The sequence below is a fragment of the Salvelinus alpinus genome, chromosome 1, assembly GCF_045679555.1.
Source record: "Salvelinus alpinus chromosome 1, SLU_Salpinus.1, whole genome shotgun sequence".
Taxonomy (NCBI): Eukaryota; Metazoa; Chordata; class Actinopteri; order Salmoniformes; family Salmonidae; genus Salvelinus; species Salvelinus alpinus.
The window spans coordinates 66393535-66413501 of record NC_092086.1 but is presented as its reverse complement, the minus strand read 5'-3'; the positions used below and the strand labels follow the sequence as shown (position 1 = coordinate 66413501).

Genomic DNA, 19967 nt, shown 5'->3' with positions numbered 1-19967 from the left:
TACAAAGCTCTCCCTCACCCTCCATTTGCAAATCTGACCATAATTATATCCTCCTGATTCCTACTTACAAGCAAAAACTAAAGCAGGAAGTACCAGTATCTCGCTCAATACGGAAGTGGTCAGATGATGTGAATGCTAAAATACAGGACTGTTTTGCTAGCACAGACTGGAATATGTTCCGGGATTCATCCAATGACATTGAGGGGTATACCACCTCAGTCACTGACTTCCTCAATAAGTGCATCGACGACATCGTCCCCACAGTGACTGTACGTAGATTTCCCAACCAGAAGCCATGGATTACAGACAACATCTGTACCGAGCTAAAGGCTAGAGCTGCTGCTTTCAAGGAGCGGAATACTAATCCGGATTGTTTTACAGAGCTAATAGAATAATTTAGCTAGCTACATAAGCACGATTGAATATAACACCATAAAGGTTATGAAATGAGTAACGTTACCTGGCGTGTCTGCGGGTATAAGGAATATACACAAATATATTATGCTCCATACATACAGTGAGCTACAGTAGAAACGGCATAAAACGACATACAGAAACTACTATAACATAATAAGGCACTTACTTTGATAGAAAAGCACATATTTCCAAAGTTATAATTAGTAATGAAAACAACAATGACTGCGACGCGGGCAACAAACAGAAAATGTGAACACGTGTGTACACGTGTGTACAGCGCAAATGTCTGCAGACTTGAACTGCACAAACAATTGGGAAGTGCTTGAGGAATTTTGTCCGGGTCAGAAATGTCTGAGAAAAATGTTGTCCACAAAAGTAAAAAGGACTACTTTTATGTGAATGAATGAGGAGGCGGAACACACCTCAATTCAAACTGTTCTTAGAAAATAAAAACTTTGAAATTGACAAGTTAAAAACAGGCTGTGCGCCTTGGTTTGAGGGAAGCGCGGCTCAAATGTATTGTTGCGTAACAATCACATTCTGGGAAGGAGAGAACATTCTGACATCACGTGCATAAAAAAACTCATGCTGGGACGACCATTCGAGATATTTGGAAGTCACGTATGAAAAGGTTAAACAGGTCAACATTCACAAGGCCGCAGGCCCAGACGGATTACCAGGACGTGTACTCCGAGCACTGACATTTTTAACCTCTCCCTGTCTAAGTCTGTAATAACAACATGTTTCAAGCAGACCCCCATAGTCCCTGTACCAAAGAACACTAAGGTAACCTGCCTAAATGACTACCGACCCGTAGCACTCACGTCTGTAGCCATGAAATGCTTTGAAAGGCTAGTCAGGGCTCACTATCCCAGAAACCCTAGACCCACTCCAATTTGCACACCACCTAACAGATCCACAGAAGATGCAATTTCTATTGCACTCCACACTGCCCTTTCCCACCTGGACAAAAGGAACACCTATGTGATAATACTATTCATTGACTACAGCTCAGCGTTCAACACGATAGTGCCCTCAAAGTTAATCACTAAGCTAAGGACCCTGGGACTAAACACCTCCCTCTGCACCTGGATCCTGGACTTCCTGACGGGCCGCCCCCAGGGGTGTGTGCTCAGTCCCCTCCTGTACTCCCTGTTCACTCATGACTGCACGGCCAGGCACGACTCCAACACCATCATTAAGTTTGCCGATGACACAACAGTGGTAGGTCTGATCACCGACAATGATGAGACAGCCTATAGGGAGGAGGTCAGAGACTTTACCGTGTGGTGCAAGGGCAACAACCTCTCCTTCAACATGATCAAGACAAAGGAGATGATTGTGGACTACAGGAAAAGGAGGACAGAGCACGCCACCATTCTCATCGACAGGGCTGCAGCGGAGCAGGTTGAACGCTTCAAGTTCCTTAGCGTCCACATCACCAACGAACTAACATGGTCCAAGCACACCAAGACATTCGTGAAGAGGGCACGACAAAACCTATTCCCCCTCAGGAGACTGAAAAGATTTGTCATGGGTCCTCAGATGTTCTAAAAGTTTTACAGCTGCACCATCGAGAGCATCCTGACGGGTTGCATCGCTGCCTGGTATGGCAACTGCTCGTCCTCCGACTGCAAGGCACTACAGGGGGTAGTGCGTATGGCCCAGTACATCACCAGGGCCAAGCTTCCTGCCATCCAGGACCTCTATACCAGGCGGTGTCAGAGAAAGGCCCTAAAAGTTGTGAAAGACTTTAGCCATCCTAGTCATATAATGTTCTCTCTGCTACCGCCCGGCAAGCCGTATAAGAGCGCCAAGTCTAGGTCTAAGAGGCTTCTATAAACAGCTTCTACACCCAAGCCATAAGACTCCTGAACATCTATTCAAATGGCTACCCAGACTATTTGCATTGCCCCCCTCTACGCTGCCGCTACTCTCTGTTATTATCTATGCATAGCACTTTAATAACTCTACTTACATGTACTTATTACCTCAGTTACCTTGACAACACCGGTACTCCCTGTATATAGCCCCACTATTGTTATTTACTGCTGCTCTTTAATTATTTGTTATTCTTATCTCTTACCTTTTTTAAAATTTTTATTAAAACCGCATTGTTGGTTAAGGGCTTGTAAGTAAGCATTTCACTGTAAGGTCTACAACTGGTGTATTCGGCGCATGTGACAAATCAAATTTGATTTGATTGAATCCTACTACTCCGGCTCTGATGCCCGTCGGATGTGGCATGGCTTGAAAAGTATTACGGACTACAAAGGGAAACCCAGCGCGAGCTGCCCAGTGACGCCAGCCTACCAGATGAGCTAAATGCCTTTTATGCTTGCTTCGAGGCAAGCAACACTGAGGCATGCATGAAAGCACCAGCTGTTCTTGACAACTGTGTGATCACGCTCTCCGTAGCCAAAGTGAGCAAGACCTTTAAACAGGCCAAATTTCTAGGCATGCGCAGACAAACTGGCTTCACTGACATTTTCAACCTCTCCCTGACCGAGTCTGTAATACCTACATGCTCCAACATACCACCATAGTCCTTGTGCCCAAGAAAGCGAAGGTAACCTGACAAAATTATTACTGCCCCGTAGCACTTGAAATGCTGGCTATCCCTCACATCAACACCATCATGCCGGAAACCCTAGACCCACTCCAATTCGCATACCACCCCAACAGATGCACAGACGACACAATCTAAATCGCACTCCACACTGCCCTTTTCCACCTGGACAAAAGGAACACGTGAGAATGCTGTAAAAAAAATATTTAACCTTTATTTAACCAGGTAGGCCAGTAGAGAACAAGTTCTCGTTTACAACTGCGACCTGGCCAAGATAAAGAAAAAGCAGTGCGACAAAAACAACACAGAGTTACACATGGGATAAACAAACGTACAGTCAATAACACAACAGAAAAATCTGTATACAGTGTGTGCAAAGGAAGTAAGGAAGTAAGGCAAAAAATAGGCCATAGTGGCGAGGTAATTGCAATTTAGCAAATTAACACTGCAATGATATATGTGCAGATGAGGATGTGCAAGTAGAAATACTGGTGTGCAAAAGAGCAGAATAACAATAACAAATGTGGGATGAGGTAGGTAGTTGGTTGGATGGGCTATTTATAGATGGGCTGTATACAGCTGCAGCGATCGGTAAGCTGCTCTGACAGCTGATGCTTAAAGTTAGTGAGGGAGATATAAGTCTCCAACTTCAGTGATTTTTACAATTCGTTCCAGTCATTGGCGGCAGAGAACTGGAAGGAAAGGCAGCCAGAGGAAGTGTTGGCTTTGGGGATGACCAGTGAAATATACCTGCTGGAGCGCGTGCTACGGGTGGGTGTTGCTATGCTGACCAGTGAGCTGAGATAAGGCACAGCTTTACCAAGCAAAGACTTATAGATGACCTGGAGCCAGTGGTTTTGGTGACGAATATGTAGCGAGGACCAGCCGACGAGACCATACAGGTCGCAGTGGTGGGTAGCATATGGGGCTTTGGTGACAAAACGGATGGCATTGTGATAGACTGCATCCAATTTGCTGAGTAGAGTGTTGGAGGCTATTTTGTAAATGACATCGTCTAGGTCAAGGATCGGTAGGATAGTCAGTTTTACGAGGGTATGTTTGGCAGCATGGAGGCTTTGTTGCCAAATAGGAAGCCGATTCTAGATTTATTTTTGGATTGGAGATGCTTAATGTGAGTCTGGAAGGAGAGTTTACAGTCTAGCCAGACGCCTACGTATTTATAGTTGTCCACATATTCTAAGTCAGAACCGTCCAGAGTAGTGATGCTAGTCGGGCGGGCGGGTGCGGGCAGCGATCGGTTTAACTAGCATTTAAGAGCAGTTGGAGGCCACTGAAGGAGTGCTGTAAGGCATTGAAGCTCACATTGAAGCTCGTCTTTGTACACTGTTAACACAGTGTACAAAGAAGGGACAGATGTATACAGAATGGTGTCGTATGCGTGGAGGTGGATCAAAGAATCACCCGCAGCAAGAACGACATCATTGATGTATACAGAGAAGAGTTGGCCCGAGAATTAAACCCTGTGGCACCCCCATAGAGACTGCAAGAGATCCGGACAACAGGCACTCCGATTTGAAACACTGAACTCTATCTGAGAAGAAGTTAGTGAACCAGGCGAGGCAGTCATTAGAGAAACCAAAGCTGTTGAGTCTGTCAATAAGAATGTGGTGATTGACAGAGTCGAAAGCTTTGGCCAGGTCGGTGAAGAAGGCTGCATAGTACTGTCGGTTATGATATCGTTTAGGACCTTGAGCGTGACTGAGGTGCACCCGTGACCAGCACCGGGGCCAGCCATAGAGAAATGCTTATTGAAATTCTTGATTATCATGGATTTATCGGCTCTTATTCTCCATGGACTTTACAGTCCCAAAACTTGTGCAGAGTTCACCCAGAGTTACCTCTGCTGCAGAGGATAAGTCTGTTAGAGTTACCAGCCTCAGATCCTAGCCCAAATAAATAAATCATTGAAAATAAGAATTTGTTCTTAACTGACTTGACTAGTTAAATAAAGGTAAAAATAATAATAAACTGTTCAGAGGAGACTGTGTGAAATCGGGCCTTCATGACGCCTACGTATTTATAGTTGTCCACATATTCTAAGTCAGAACCGTCCAGACTAGTGATGCTTCATGATCAAATATCTGTAAAGAAACCACTACTAAAGGACACCAATAAAGGACACCACTACTAAAGGACACCATAGAGAAATGCTTATTGAAATTCTTGATTATCATGGATTTATCGGCTCTTATTCTCCATGGACTTTACAGTCCCAAAACTTGTGCAGAGTTCACCCAGAGTTACCTCTGCTGCAGAGGATAAGTCTGTTAGAGTTACCAGCCTCAGATCCTAGCCCAAATAAATAAATCATTGAAAATAAGAATTTGTTCTTAACTGACTTGACTAGTTAAATAAAGGTAAAAATAATAATAAACTGTTCAGAGGAGACTGTGTGAAATCGGGCCTTCATGACGCCTACGTATTTATAGTTGTCCACATATTCTAAGTCAGAACCGTCCAGACTAGTGATGCTTCATGATCAAATATCTGTAAAGAAACCACTACTAAAGGACACCAATAAGAAGAGACTTGTTTGGGCCAAGAAACACGAGCAATGGACATTAGACCAGTGGAAATCTGTCCATTGGTTCCAACCGCTGTGTCTTTGTGAGACGCAGAGTAGGTGAAAGGATGATCTCCCATTGTGGGGTTCCCAACGTGACGCGAGTAGGTGTGTGGATGCTTTGCTGGTGACACTGTTAGTGATTTATTTAGAATTCAAGGCGCACTAAACCAGCATGGCTACCACATAATTCTGCAGCGATAGGCTGATTTGCGCTTAATGGGACTATCATTTTTTTTTCAACAGGACAATGACCCAAAACACACCTCCAGGCTGTGTAAGGACTATTTGATCAAGTGAGTGATGGAGTGCTGCGTCAGATTACCTGGCCTCCACAATCACCCGACCTCAAACCAATTGAGATGGTTTGGGATGAGTTGGCTGACATCAGAGCCAAAAGCAGCCAACAAATGCTCAGCATGTGGGAACTCCTTCAAGACTGTTGGAAAAGCATTCCTCATGAAACTGGTTGAGAGAATGCCAAGAGTGTGCGAAGCTGTCATCAAGGCAAAGGGTGGCTACTTTGAAGAATATAAAATCTAAAATATATTTTGATTTGTTTAACACTTTTTTGGTTACTACATTATTTCATAGTTTTGATGTCTTTACTATTATTCTACAACGCAGAAAATAGTCAGAATAAAGAAAAACTCTTGAATGAGTAGGTGTGTCCAAACTTGACTGGTACTGTATATACTAGGAAGGATGGCCCAAGAAAATGTCAAAGACTCCAGTCATCCAAGTCATAGACTGTTCTCTCTGCTACCGCACAGCAGACACTGCCAAGTCTATGACCAAAAGACTCCTTAACAGCTTCTACCCCCAAGCCATAAGACTGCTGAACAATTAATCAAATGGCCACCCGGCCTATTTACATTGACCCCCCCCCTTTCTTTTTACACAGTTGCTACTCGCTGTTTATTATCTATGCATAGTTACTTTACAAAGTACCTCCACTAACCTGTACCCCCACACATTGATTCGGTATCAGTACTCCCTGTATATAGCCTCATTATTGTAATGTAATTGTTAAAAAAAAAAATTTGACTGCATTGTTGGTTAAGGGCTTGTAAGTAAGCATTTCATGGTAAAGTCTACACCTGTTGTATTTGATTTGACAACATATGTACACAGCCAGCTAGGCTTCTGCATGAAATGGCTGTTCAGTGCTCTGTGGCCATTGAGTTAATTCCCTGCTGGAGTTGAAATCTGGATGCCTTCCCTGTCGAGGGAGCAGTTCTACTTTAATTTCTTTGTTGAAAGGATGTCAATGATGCCGAGGTGTGGTAGTCCATCTGTTATAAAATGTTGATTTAGGGATCCTACTGTGACATTCAGTAGGACAGTTACACTATCACAATGAGGGTGAGGGTGTGTGTGTTTCATCGTTTGATAAATATGGTTTATTTTAGGGATCTGATTGTGTTTTAATGAGCTCCACATAGCTGTTTGTTTTGATGTTCTGCATAAATCTGGTGCATCTGCGCATCATTGCAAGCATACCTTATGCTGTGCTGTCTTCAGGTTCTTTATCCTCATGCTATGCCAGTCATTATCTTATCAATCTGTCACCAACAGAGCAGTACACTGAGTGTGAGGGGTCATGCGGTGTGGTCGTTATGATTAAATGAGAGCTGGGTGATATGCTGATTGTGTGAGTAGTTTAGAGAGGGATGGGTTGGACAAGATCCGGTCACAATATTCCCTAAGAACACAATGAATAATTCCAGTCAGGGATCTAGAATCGCAAAATAAATTCTACCTGTTTGGTAGTCTGATCACTTTTCTGTAGTTGTCCTCATCTGTTTATAGTCAAGGTAACGAACCTCTTTGGACCACATCCAAAGCCAGAACCAACGTCAGGGAGAGGAGGAGCAACCATTAAGAAAGCGAGGAGCAATGAGAGGTGCTATGATCTATCCTCTGCATCAGTGCCACACACACACACACACAGCATCAATTCCACTCGCCACAAGTCGCCTCCGTGAAAGCCTTTAATAACAACACGAGACACCAGCCATGGCAGATGAAAGAGCAACAACATCAATGGAGCCACAACCTGATGAAGCCTGTATGTAGAGCAAGATAAGACACATTATTCAACACCAGGTCCCAGAAAAACAATCCAACCATCCACAACATGTGATGATGTCACTTCAGCTTAGAGGTGTGAACCAAGACGAGGAAGAGAGACAGATGGGGTCCTTCTAACCAACTAGGCATGCCTGGTCTTCCATCCCTTCATAAGGCCGGAGGGGGTAAAACAAGATGAAATGGATTCCAGAGGGAAGCAGCAAAGACATGCCCCTAGCCAAGACAGATGCAGTGGACCATGGCACTATCAGAGAAACACAGAGCAGACTCGCCCTCCAAAATCAGGACAGTGGTAAATAGGCTGAATAATGACTGTCAACCTCTAACCGCCTTGGGGAACAGTCTGACTGACAATGCATAAAGCATGCGTAACACAAAATACACCTCCCGTTTCAACTTTTTTTCCCCAGACGGGAATAAACTGAAATATTTCAGTTTGAAATCCCCCTCCTTTGGCAAAGGCAATCTATACCGTGTAGAACTGTCTATTTAGCTGCAGAACTTGCTGACTGCCAGGCTCCGAATATCAGAACAGCCCTCCTCCTGCGTGTGTGCTGCTGCCCGGGAAGTGGATTCTTATGTAAGCCCCAGGTGACTGTTGTTACCCTGGATAGAGTCACCAAGGGGACTCACTGTGCCAACTTCCCAGATCCCCCTGCACCACACCTCCTTTCCTTCCTTTGTCTTACTCATACCATAAACTTGTGCTACTAGAAGCTGATTGACAGACATGCTCTGTAGGAGGGATGGTATGGCAGATAAGAGGAAGGTAAAAAAAAACTTGGATTGCAGAAATGTCAATAAACCCAGTGGTGTATTCCACTTAAAGCAATCCTTTAAACGGAATTTGAATACCAACAAGCAGGAGCAGTTATAACATCACTGCATGGAACATAAGCGTTGAGACAGTGTGTGTAAAATATAAAACATTTAACCTACCACGCTGTGAAATGTATGAGAAGACTACAAAGGGAGGCTGTGTATGCATCTACAGTATCACTGCTGCTGTTGTTTTTCCCCTCCCCTCCCTCTCATCATATCATGGGCTCTGCAGTAGTTTGGATCCAGCAGTCCTGCACCCCAGGGGTCTCACCACAGACCAGCAGCATCACCTGCACACCTGGTGCACCAGGCGGGACACACACACACACACACACACACCCTTCCGTTTCCATGCAGAAGCCAAGGGGGCAGCAGAGCAGCAGCAGTACTGCAGCTCTGAGGCAACACTGCCATCTGCTGGTCGGTATATGTAAAGGGGATTGGATGCAACTGCTGTTGACACGGGTCACTAAAATGCGCTCGCTTGCATGGTCAATCCGACGTCTACATTGGTAGTGTAGCCTTTTCTGGTCTAAAGGCCTCTGCAGTCAGGGCATTCATTCCTCTTGCGCTTCGACGAGAAGCGCAGAGCTGTTGTGAAGGAAGTTGTCAAGTGAGTGAGTTTGTGTTTAAACAGGACCTCCCGCCCACCAAACATGTCAACGCGGAGCAATACGGAGCTCTCCGCATTGTTACAAAATTTGGGAGCTACATGGCGATGCAGTACGGAGCTAATTTTGTCCTCTGCATGCCTATGGAGCCTCGAATCAAGCATAAAGACAATCAAGCATTGTCTTTACAGGTGTCCGCATGCATAGGTTTGGTTTGCGGATAGTTTAACTCGGTTAGGCGAGTCAAACATCTGTGCTCGCATACTCCCTAAAGACGAAGATGCGTAGACTTCGGCTACCGAATATAGACTTGCCTTCGGAACAATTTTGTTGTGCACGAACACCAAAATGAACAAAAACGTCACATTTTGTCATAACATATGCGTGAACTGTTTCGACTGGGAAGCATGCGTCAGGCTTTGGGCGATACAGCACGTTATCCTGTCCATCTGGCTCAAAACAGATTGTCATTTGACTGAGAAACCTTTTCCATAATGAGGGCATGATGCTGATCACCATTGGAGTCTATGAAATCATACTATAATACCTAGGTTCGCAAATGAAGAGTATATTACTGGAAACTTTGTTTACCAGTAACTACCAGAAGTTTTGTAACTTTAATGTTTTTTGGAGAATTTTACCATAAAAAAAAGGGTTGTCATATTCACTGGATAGGTGCAGTGAAATATGTTGTTTTACAGGGTCAGCCCTGGAGCATATTAGGGTCAAGTGCCTCATTCAAGGGCACAGACAGATTTTTCACCGTGTCAGCTGGGGGTATTCGAACCAGCGACCTTTCGGTTACTGCCCCAACGCTTTTGGATACATCAGATGAACCCAGGTGTCTTATTATCTCTGGCCCTCTGTGTGGCATTATATGTCAAATATATAAAATAATAAAAGAGAAAAAAAATTGAGAAATCTGTAACACATTATCCTAAATATAAACCATTAACTTAGTGAATACCATTGGTGTATTTATAGATTGTATTTTTCCTTTTTATAATTGTTTATTTTATCACATCAATATGTCTTTTAAATATTGACACCAAACTGGTGGCAGTTGTGAAAAAAATGCAATAGTTGGAGTTAATTGGCAATACCATTTTTGATGAGATGCTTTTTTCATTAATTAGGCTATTTTCTATTGAAGCATATGATCTCTCCACAAGAAACTCATGGACACATAAAAAGTAATACTATATATGAGCACATAGTTGTTCAAGTATACAGTACCAGTCAAAAGTTGACACACCTACTCATTCCAAGGTTCTTTATTTTTACTATTTTCTACATTGTAGAATAATAGTGAAGACATCAAAATGTGCTATTTTACCAAATATTCTGTATACCACCCCTACCTTGTCACAACACAACTGATTGGCTGAAATGCATCAAGAAGGAAAGAAATTCCACAAATAAACGTTTAACAAGGCACACCTGTTAATTGCAATGCATTCCAGGTGACTACCTCAAGAAGCTGGTTGAGAGAATGCCAAGAGTGTGCAATGCTGTCATCAAGGCAAAGGGTGGCTCCTTGGAAGAATCTCAAATCTAAAATATAATTCACTTTTTTGGTTAATACATGATTCCATGTGTTATTTCATAGTGTTGATGTCTTCACTATTATTCTACAATGTAGAAAATAGGATTTTTTTTATTTTATTTTTAAACTTGAATGAGTAGGTGTCCAAACTTTTGACTGGTATTGTATATTACCAAAATTACCATAGATTAACAAAGATGGTAACTTTGGTAAATTACCAGTAGCTATGCAACCCTAGCATTCCCATGCTACTATCACCATGTTCCCAGCTAGCCATCCTCTTCACAGGCTGTCATAAAGACTGCTGTTCTAATCCAGGGAGATTAAATGGCAGGGATTATTTGGATACTTACACTTCCTTTTATGAAATCATTGTAGTAGACTTTTAAAACGAGTTCTGTATTCGACATATAACGCTGTATGAAGCAATAAACAGTTGATGTACATCAGACCAAAGGAACTTGGTTTGGCCGGGGTAGGCCATCATTGTAAATAAGAATTTGTTCTTAACTGATTTACCTAGTTAAATATTTAAAAAAATACATAAATAACATTTGACAAATTGCATACTCAGCCTTTAGATACATCCCAGCGTTGTAAATTAATGACATTTTCAAATCCTGGTGCTGACTAGCAAGAGGTTTAGAGAGGGACGTACAAAATTAGATTAACGTGATTGTCAGCCGCAGGGTATTGTCGTAGATAAAATTTGAAAATAAAACAAATATGCAAATAGGGTTTTATTATTTCATGGCGTACATGGATTGTTTCATAAACTTGGCTATGAACTTAATTTACAAACATTTATAACCCTTGTCTGGTGAAGTAGCTCATGTTACAGATAGTAAATGGGCTAAAACACTAAACCTCCTGCAAGTTCCCACTCCCAAATAAAGAAAATTATCCCTAACCAAATGGATCTTAACTCAACCAACTCATCATTCATTTAACATATACAGACTCATCTTTAACAGAAAGTCCTCAGAAACCTTGGATGATAATGAGAGCTCATAAGAAACCAAATGGGCACCTGTAGTATGATGACACCTACAATAATCAACATAAACATCTGTGACATAGTAATATGCAGACACCTGTGATGTACAAATGAAATGACATGAGCCTCTGAAGGTTCTATACACAGCCAAGGTTGTTATAGATACCAAGGTTAGGTCATGAATATTCTAATATCCCATAACATACATGAATGCGATGTTGTCCTAACCTGGATTAATGAACCTAGTGCACAGCCATGTTGTCAGGAGCACTCCAGTGCAGTGGACACCTGGTAGGTCTGGCTCTTCATCCTCCTCTTCATCTCTCGGATCATCTGACAGACGGCCAGGGGGTAGCAGCAGTACACCGTGGTCCAGTCCTCACAGACACTGCCCTACACACACACAGGGCCGGGTCACATTTGGTCTCAGGTGAAAGGGTGCTTAGCTATCTTAAACCTGGCTGCAGAACAAATATGGTGGCATGGTCTTTTACTGAGTCCCTTCTAAACAAATCAAACAAATTGCCAACCGCATGCCATACAAAATAAATGAAGTGATCCAGTGTTAGTAGAGAGAGCGAAAGTAAATGTGAGTGAAACATTTCATTGTACTATCACCATGTTCCCAGCTAGCCATCCTCTTCACAGGCTGTCAAAGACTGCTGTTCTAACACTAGCAAAGAGTCCAACCTAAATATCTTGAAATAAAGACAGTGATATTGAATTGTTCTTTCTGTGAGTGAACACTGCTTTTGTGCCCACTCACTGGGCACACACTGATTGAATCAATGTCGTTTCCACATAATTTCAATGATGTACCAGTCATATGTTTGGACACATCTACTCATTCAAGGGTTTTTCTTTATTTTTATTATTTTCAACATTGTAGAATAATAGCAAGACATCAAAACTATGGAATCATGTAGTAACCAAAAAAGTGTTAAACATATCAAAAAATATTTTATATATTTGAGATTCTTCAAAGTAGCCACCCTTTGCCTTGTTGACAACTTTGCACACTCTTGGCATTCTTTCAACCATCTTCATGAGGTAGTCCCCTGGAATGCATTTCAATTAACAGGTGTGTCAAAAGTACATTTGTGGAATTAATTTCCTTCTTAATGCGTTTGAGCCAATCAGTTGTGTTGCGACAAGATAGGGGTGGTATAGAGAAGATAGCCCTATTTGGTGAAAGACCAAGTCCATATTATGGCAAGAACAGCTCAAATAAGCAAGGAGAAACGATAGTCCATTATTACTTAAAACATGGTCAGGCAATCCGAAACATTTCAAGAGCTTTGAAAGTTTCTTCAAATGCAGTCGCAAAAACCATCCAGCGTTATGATGACTGGCACTCATGAGGACCGCCACAGGAAAGGACGACCTAGAGTTACCTCTGCTGCAGAAGATACGTTCATTAGAGTTAACTGCAAATCAGATTGCAGCCCAAATAAATGCTTCAGAGTTTGAGTAACAGACACATCTCAACATCAACTGATCAGAGGAGACTGTAAATCAGGCCTTCATGGTCGAATTACTGCAAAGAAACCACTACTAAAGGACACCAATAAGAAGAAGAGACTTGCTTGGGCCAAGAAAAGTGAGCAATGGACATTACACCGGTGGAAATCTGTCCTTTGGTCTGATGAGTCCAAATTGGAGATTTTGATTCCAACCGCTGTGTCTTTGTGAGACGCAGAGTAGGTGAACGGATGATCTCCCCATGTGTGATTCCCACCGTGAAGCATGGAGGTGTGATGGCGTGGGTGTGCTTTGCTGGTGACACTGTCTGTGATTTATTTAGATTAAGGCACACTTAACCAGCATGCCTACCACAGCATTCTGCAACAATACATCATCACATCTGGTTTGCGCTTAGTGGGACTATCATTTGTTTTTCAACAGATCAATGACCCAACACACCTCCAGGCTGTGTAAGTGCTATTTGACAAAGAAGGAGTGCTGCATCAGATGACCTGGCCTCCACAATCACCCAACAGGCCAAGTGAGATGTTATGGAATGAGTTGGACCACAGAGTGAAGGAAAAGCAACCAACAAGTGCTCAGCATATGTGGGAACTCCTTCAATACTGTTGGATAAGCATACCAGGTGAAGCTGGTTGAGAGAAAGAGTATGCAAAAGGCAAAGGGTGGCTACTTAGAAGAATCTCAAATATAAAATACATTTTGATTTGTTTAACACTTTGAGAAATGTAGAAAATAGTAAAAATACAGAAAAACCCTTGAATGAGTAGGCGTGTCCAAACTTTTGACTCGTACTGTGCGTTGAAATAATGTGGAATAGTAAGCAGCAGGTCATCTCTTGGGTCTCTAAGCCTTTAGGGGCAATATCTACTAAGCTAACATTTGCAATTGTTTTAAGACCGTCATACCGTGGATCATTTAGCTATTTGATCTTACATTTTAGGACCCCTGTAGGTATGAAAACAAATATTACGAAATTATTTGATGAAACATTGAATTTGGCCTTACTGTTATAGCCATAGAAACACATTGAATAACACATTCATACATGGCAAAACTGATAGTAAAAAAACACATCAGAAGGAACTGTTTTTTCAAGTGTCTGTCCTATATCTGAGAGACAAGAAAGCTCAGGAACATCTATATACAGTGGCAAGAAAAAGTATTTTAACCCTTTGGAATTATCTGGACTTATGCATAAATTGGTAATACAATTTGATCATCTAAGTCACAACAATAGACAAACACAGTCTGCTTAAACGGATAACAAAAACAATTATACATTTTCATGTCTTTATTAAACACACCGTGTAAACATTCACAGTGCAGGGTGGAAAAAGTAAGTGAACCCTTGGTTTTAATAACTGGTTGACCCTCCTTTGGCAGCAATAACCTCAACCAAGCGTTTTCTGTAGTCGTGGATCAGACCTGCACAATGGTCAAGAGGAATTCTGGACCATTCCTCTTTACAAAACTGTTTCAGTTCAACAATATTCTTGGGATGTCTGGTGTGAACAGCTCTCGAGGTCATGCCACAGCATCTCAATCGGGTTGAGGTCAGGACTCTGACTGGGCCACTACAGAAGGCGTATTTTCTTCAATTGAAGCCATTCTGTTGTTGATTTACTTCTGTGTTATGGGTCGTCGTTCTGTTGCATCACCCAACTTCTGTTGAGCTTCAATTGGAGGACAGATTAGCCTAACATTCTCCTGCAAAATGTCTTCATGAACTTGAGAATTCATTTTTCCGGCAGTTATAGCAAGCTGTCCAGGCCCTTCGGCAACAAAGCAGCCCCAAACCATGATGCTCCCTTCAAAACCTCATCCCAGCTGTAAAGTATGGTGATGTTGGTGTGCAGTGCCTTTTTTTCTCCACACAGTTTTGTGTGTTCCTTCCAAACAACTCAACTGTATTTTCATCTGTACATAGAATATTTTGCCAGTAGCGCTGTGGAACATCCAGATGCTCTTTTGCGAACTTCAGACGTGCAGCAATGTTTTTTGGGGACAGCAGTGGCTTCTTCCGTGGTGTCCTCCCATGAACACCATGCTTGTTTAGTGTTTTACGTATCGTAGACTCATCAACAGAGATGTTAGCATGTTCCAGAGATTTCTTTAAGTCTTTAGCTGACACTCTAGGATTCTTCTTAACCTCATTAAGCATTCTGCGCTGTGCTCTTGCAGTCATCTTTGCAGGATGGCCACTCCTAGGGAGATTCGCAACAGTGCTGAACTTTCCTCAATTTATAGACAATTTGTCTTACCATGGACTGATTGATGAACATCAAGGCTTTTAGTGATACTTTTGTAACCCTTTCCAGCTTTATGCAAGTCAACAATTCTTAATCTTGGGTCTTCTGAGATCTCTTTTGTTCGAGGCATGGTTCACATCAGGCAATGCTTCTCTTGAATAGCAAACTCAAATTTTGTGAAGGTTTTTTTATGGGGCAGGGCACCTCTAGAACAACATCTCCAATCTCGTCTCAATGATTGTACTCCAGGTTAGCCGACTCCTGACTCCAATTAGCTTTTCGAGAAGTCATTAGTGTAGGGGGTCACATACTTTTTCAAACCTACACTGTGAATGTTTAAATTATGTATTCAACATAGACAATAAAAATACAACAATTTGTGTGTTATTAGTTTACGCAGACTGTGTTGTCTGTTGTTGTGACTTAGATGATCAGATCTAATTTTATGACCAATTTATGCAGAAATCCAGATAATTCCAAAGGGTTCACTTACTTTTTCTTGCCACTGTATATTTATTTCTCAAATTTTACCCCTTTAGTTTTGGCACATTCTACAGTATCTCCTATTAGTTTTTACTGTCCGGTACTGGTTTACAGTCAGACGAGTCTTGCGAAACAGCCGCCATATCTGTGTTCGTGAGTCTTATTTTGATGGTGGGGTCCAAATCGTTTCTGTCTCAAACCGTTCGGACTTCAGATGTTTTTGTGAAAAGTAACCTTTCTGCATCCTCTCATGTCTGACAAACACTGATTTTGGGAAACGCCTGTCTACCGCATAGGTGAATGGACAACACCGGCGGATTCAGTGGATTGAGACGGAGCCCATGCAAAAAAACAGGAAGTCTCTAGCGTCAACACACTCAAGGTCAAACTCAAACTTTTGCTTACACCCGGGGTCCATATTTAGGAACATTCCAAAAGTATACGTTTAAATAAAAATTCTGCCAATTAAAATAGAACGTGATAAAACGCTGCATGTTATCTGTTCCCATTAGATAACCTGGCACATTTAGCCCTATGCTAACCTGACCTCCTGGCAGTGATTATGTCAAATTCTGCATCAGCCTATCAAAGACAGACTTTAAATCCACCAACCAATGGTATTTTGAGAGTTTGGAACAATAAGGTTTATCTGCAAAAAGATGATTCTGAGATAATTGGCTTTAAAGTTCCGAACCCTTACTGGTTTAAATGCTGCAATTTTTATCTTGTATTATTTTGAACTTAACATGAATTTGGGTATTTAGAGTACTATATAGGTAGAGAACATTGGACAGAACAAGGCTGTCAAACCCTTTGACAAAGATGCAGATACAACCTTATAGCCCCAAGCTATCCATTTCTGATAATAGGTCAACTTGGCCATGAGGGATATTTTAAGGTATTCTTTTGTTCCACTTGGCCCATCACAATTGTAGTGTGACAATATCTCATGGTGCATCCTTGACTAGGCTACGAGCTACTAATGTTCAAGAGGCAGGTTTTTGCACATATGACAAAATCCCACGTTTTTACTTATCTGTTTCAAACACATCCATGTGCTTTTTTGGGAAAAAGATAAAGAGATCTATACAACATTTAAGTGTATACTACATTGTAAAAAAAGTGGAAGAGCCTTATGGTCTTGGCAAATAGCAGTCATGTAGCTCCATTACAATCACTACCAGGTGGCATACAGTACACCACTAAACAGGTCAACTGTTAATCAATTGGATACAGTAACTGTGGGTTTGAGGTCCTCAACGCTCGATTCAAATTACGCATGTGTGACGAAGTGGATGATTCTAATAATGTATATAAAACATTGTACATGTAAGTGTAGCTTACACATCTATGTAATATACAGTGTACAAAATATTAGGTACACCTTCTCTTTCCATGACAGGCTGGCCAGCTGAACCCTTATTGAAATCACTTGCTAAATCCACTTCAATCAATCAGTGTAGATGAAGGGGTTTAAGAAGGATTTTAAACCTTGAGACATGGATTGTGTATGTGTGCCATTCAGAGGGTGAATAGGCAAGACAAAAGACTTAAGTACCTTTGAACGGGGTATGGCAGTACAGTAGGTGCCAGGCTCACCGGTTTGAGTGTGTCAAGAACTGCAAGGCTGCTGGGTTTTTCACACTCAACAGTTTCCCATGTGTGCATCAAGAATGATCCACCACCCAAAGGACATCCAGCCAACTTGACACAACTGTGGGAAGCATTGGAGTCAACATGGGCCAGCATCCCTGTGGAACGCTTTCAACACATTGTAGAGTCCATGCCACGACGAATTGAGGCTGTTCTGAGGGCAAAAGGGTGTGCAACTCAATATTAGGAAGGTGTTCCTAATGTTTTGTACACTCAGTGTTTGTAGGCCTAATAAACTTGATTATCAGCAGTGCTTGTCTACAAGGCTATAGAAAGATGCAGTTCCTCATTAAATGTATTCTTAATCTTCATTTTCAATGTGTTGGCTGCACTTCCCTTCACACTAAATGTAATTCTACATTTCAAAGGAAAAAAAACAATACCTCACCTGGGATTCAAACTTGCAGCAAACTGCAAAAATTACCTGGAGCCAGGATCACTACACTGAGTCATTCCTCCAGTTGAAATTTAGTACGTGTTTTAGTACCTTCGATTAGCATATGGTGTCGTTTGATATCTGTCAAGGACGCCCTCATGGAAGTGTTCGATCACGTCCAACGACGTCAACATTTGTAACTGGCTGATGCATCATTTATTTAATTTTTTACAGGAAATAATGACTGCCGGTGAAGTTAGTATCGAGCTAAATGTGTCAGTTAATCTTTTGGGAACAGCTAACATGTATCGTTTTATCAAGCGCAACTACGTCTATGATTTTAATTGGCTGGTATGCATATGGAGAAACATTTTAAAACTTAAACTTTATCGAAACGCTTGCAAGTATGGACCCACAGTGTTATATTTAATAAAACGTGATGACGTCACCAATTTCCACACGGACATCGACCTCAATAACACCCAATAAACCTCTTCACTATTGTGTAACAATCCTCACCCGTATCTTGTATCTCTCCCTGATGCCCACCCGCATGGCAAACGTGGAGCCAGGGAGCAGGGGCAAACACAGACACTCCCCATAGTGGTGGGCCAGACTCAGGTCTAGGCAGCAGGGCACAAAGGCCCCTAAGAGACCTGCATGGGCGGAAAGAGAAATATAGGGCTAAGTTTAGTTCTCTGCAACTCTCAACAAGATAGTAGTAGTCGTTTAGACAACTTTAATTTAAATACATGTTTAGCAACCCTACAGAGTGTTGATAGATTTGATGTGGTATCATGCAAGAGAATCGTCATCTCCATGATAAATCCTCTATGAAAACACTGAATTTCCTTAATTAACAAAGGTAGAGCATAACAGGCAGTAGGCCCATGTAAGATAGCAGTATAGCCATCCACCATTTGACCAGTTCAGTTACCCAAACCAGTAACTTTGACTTTAACACTTAGCCTGAGTGTGTGTGTGCAATGCAGTGAGATAAGCCCAGGGCTATGTCTGCCTCACATGTTGTCCCGTCTCCACACACGTTGAACAGGCTGCTGTTCCAGTCCCCTCCAGTCTGAGTGATCGTGGTCACTGTCGTCTTGGTTACCCCCAAGCCAGGCTGCGTGAGAACGGGAAGTTCCATCGCAGCAGCAGCACTCTGTGGGTTCCAACCTGCACTTCCTGTTCCTATGTCCCAGCCCCCGGCTTCCTCCTCATAACCTGGGGCCTGCTGCAATGCTGCTTTGGTGACTGGTGCACAACTGAGATAAACAAGACAAACAGAAACGGCAGTGGCATTTAAAGTATAGAAATTAATGTAGGATTAGCAGTACTGCAATGTGGCCCGAATAGGGGCTAAATAAATAAACATAACACATCCAAAAGGGCTTAAGAACATGTTGGAATGATGTATTACACCCAACAACGGTCATCTCTACTGATAAGGGCCAAAAACTTACTGGTCTGTGGTGGCTGTGACTATGGCTGTGGTATCCTCCATGCTGACTGCTCCCTGCCAGGGAAGGAGGGGGGAGACTGTGAGCTTCCCACTAAGATGGGGTGTGCTCCTCCAGATAGGGCTAGAGCGCAGCAGCCCTGCCAGTGGCTGCTCTGGGAAGATAACACATTATGGTCCTCCTTTTCTAGGGGCTCGTAACACCCTCTACAGTGCAAATGGCACACCACCAGTGTGGCCAGAGCTAGCCAGCCAACTAGAGCCTGCGGATGAAAGGTTCATACCCCCAACAGAGCTCTCCCTAAGACAAAGAATACTCACCCAGGCATTGACAGCAGTGCCAAAAAGAAAATAATTGTATAAGAAAACACGACACTTACCTTAATCATAGACACCAGCAACGTGCTTCCAGAGATCTGTAGTAACGGCAAATGAGTCGCTCACAACCAAAGACACAAATAAGCGAGCGTCTGCACGTACTCTTGTGGTTGCCGTCTTAAACATTTCCTCTCAATGAACGCACATCGACCTGATCAGATCTGCTTTTTTTGGTGCGGTCTTTATGACAGTAATGGGCTGGGGAGGCTCGTGGTCAAATACAAAACATCTCACCATGATT

The 19967-nt window shown here is 42.4% G+C and overlaps 1 protein-coding gene across 2 annotated transcripts; it reads right to left on the bottom strand.

Moving 5' to 3' along the window:
• Positions 1–11368: 11368 nt before the first annotated feature.
• On the bottom strand, positions 11369–19841 carry LOC139583556 (cornifelin homolog B-like). Of its 2 annotated transcripts, none has more exons than XM_071414776.1 (5): positions 19729–19841; positions 19353–19405; positions 18913–19154; positions 18409–18545; positions 11369–12033 (listed from the first exon to the last, which is right to left on the bottom strand). In XM_071414776.1, exons 1-5 carry the CDS (start codon positions 19735–19737, stop codon positions 11902–11904), a joined length of 573 nt encoding a protein of 190 aa, XP_071270877.1. In that variant the 5' UTR covers positions 19738–19841; the 3' UTR covers positions 11369–11901. The 2 variants fall into 2 exon arrangements, with proteins under 2 accessions (XP_071270877.1, XP_071270885.1); XM_071414784.1 differs by having other exon boundaries at positions 19353–19503; positions 19729–19825.
• Positions 19842–19967: the final 126 nt, after the last annotated feature.

Bases quoted from the DNA above. Each gene is read 5' to 3' on its own strand.
- LOC139583556 (XM_071414776.1), bottom strand. The intron at 19,155-19,352 runs GTAAGTTTTTGG...TGTTTATCTCAG, and splicing joins GTCACAGCCACCACAGACCA to TTGTGCACCAGTCACCAAAG. The intron at 18,546-18,912 runs GTGAGGCAGACA...CCGCCCATGCAG, and splicing joins GTGTGGAGACGGGACAACAT to GTCTCTTAGGGGCCTTTGTG.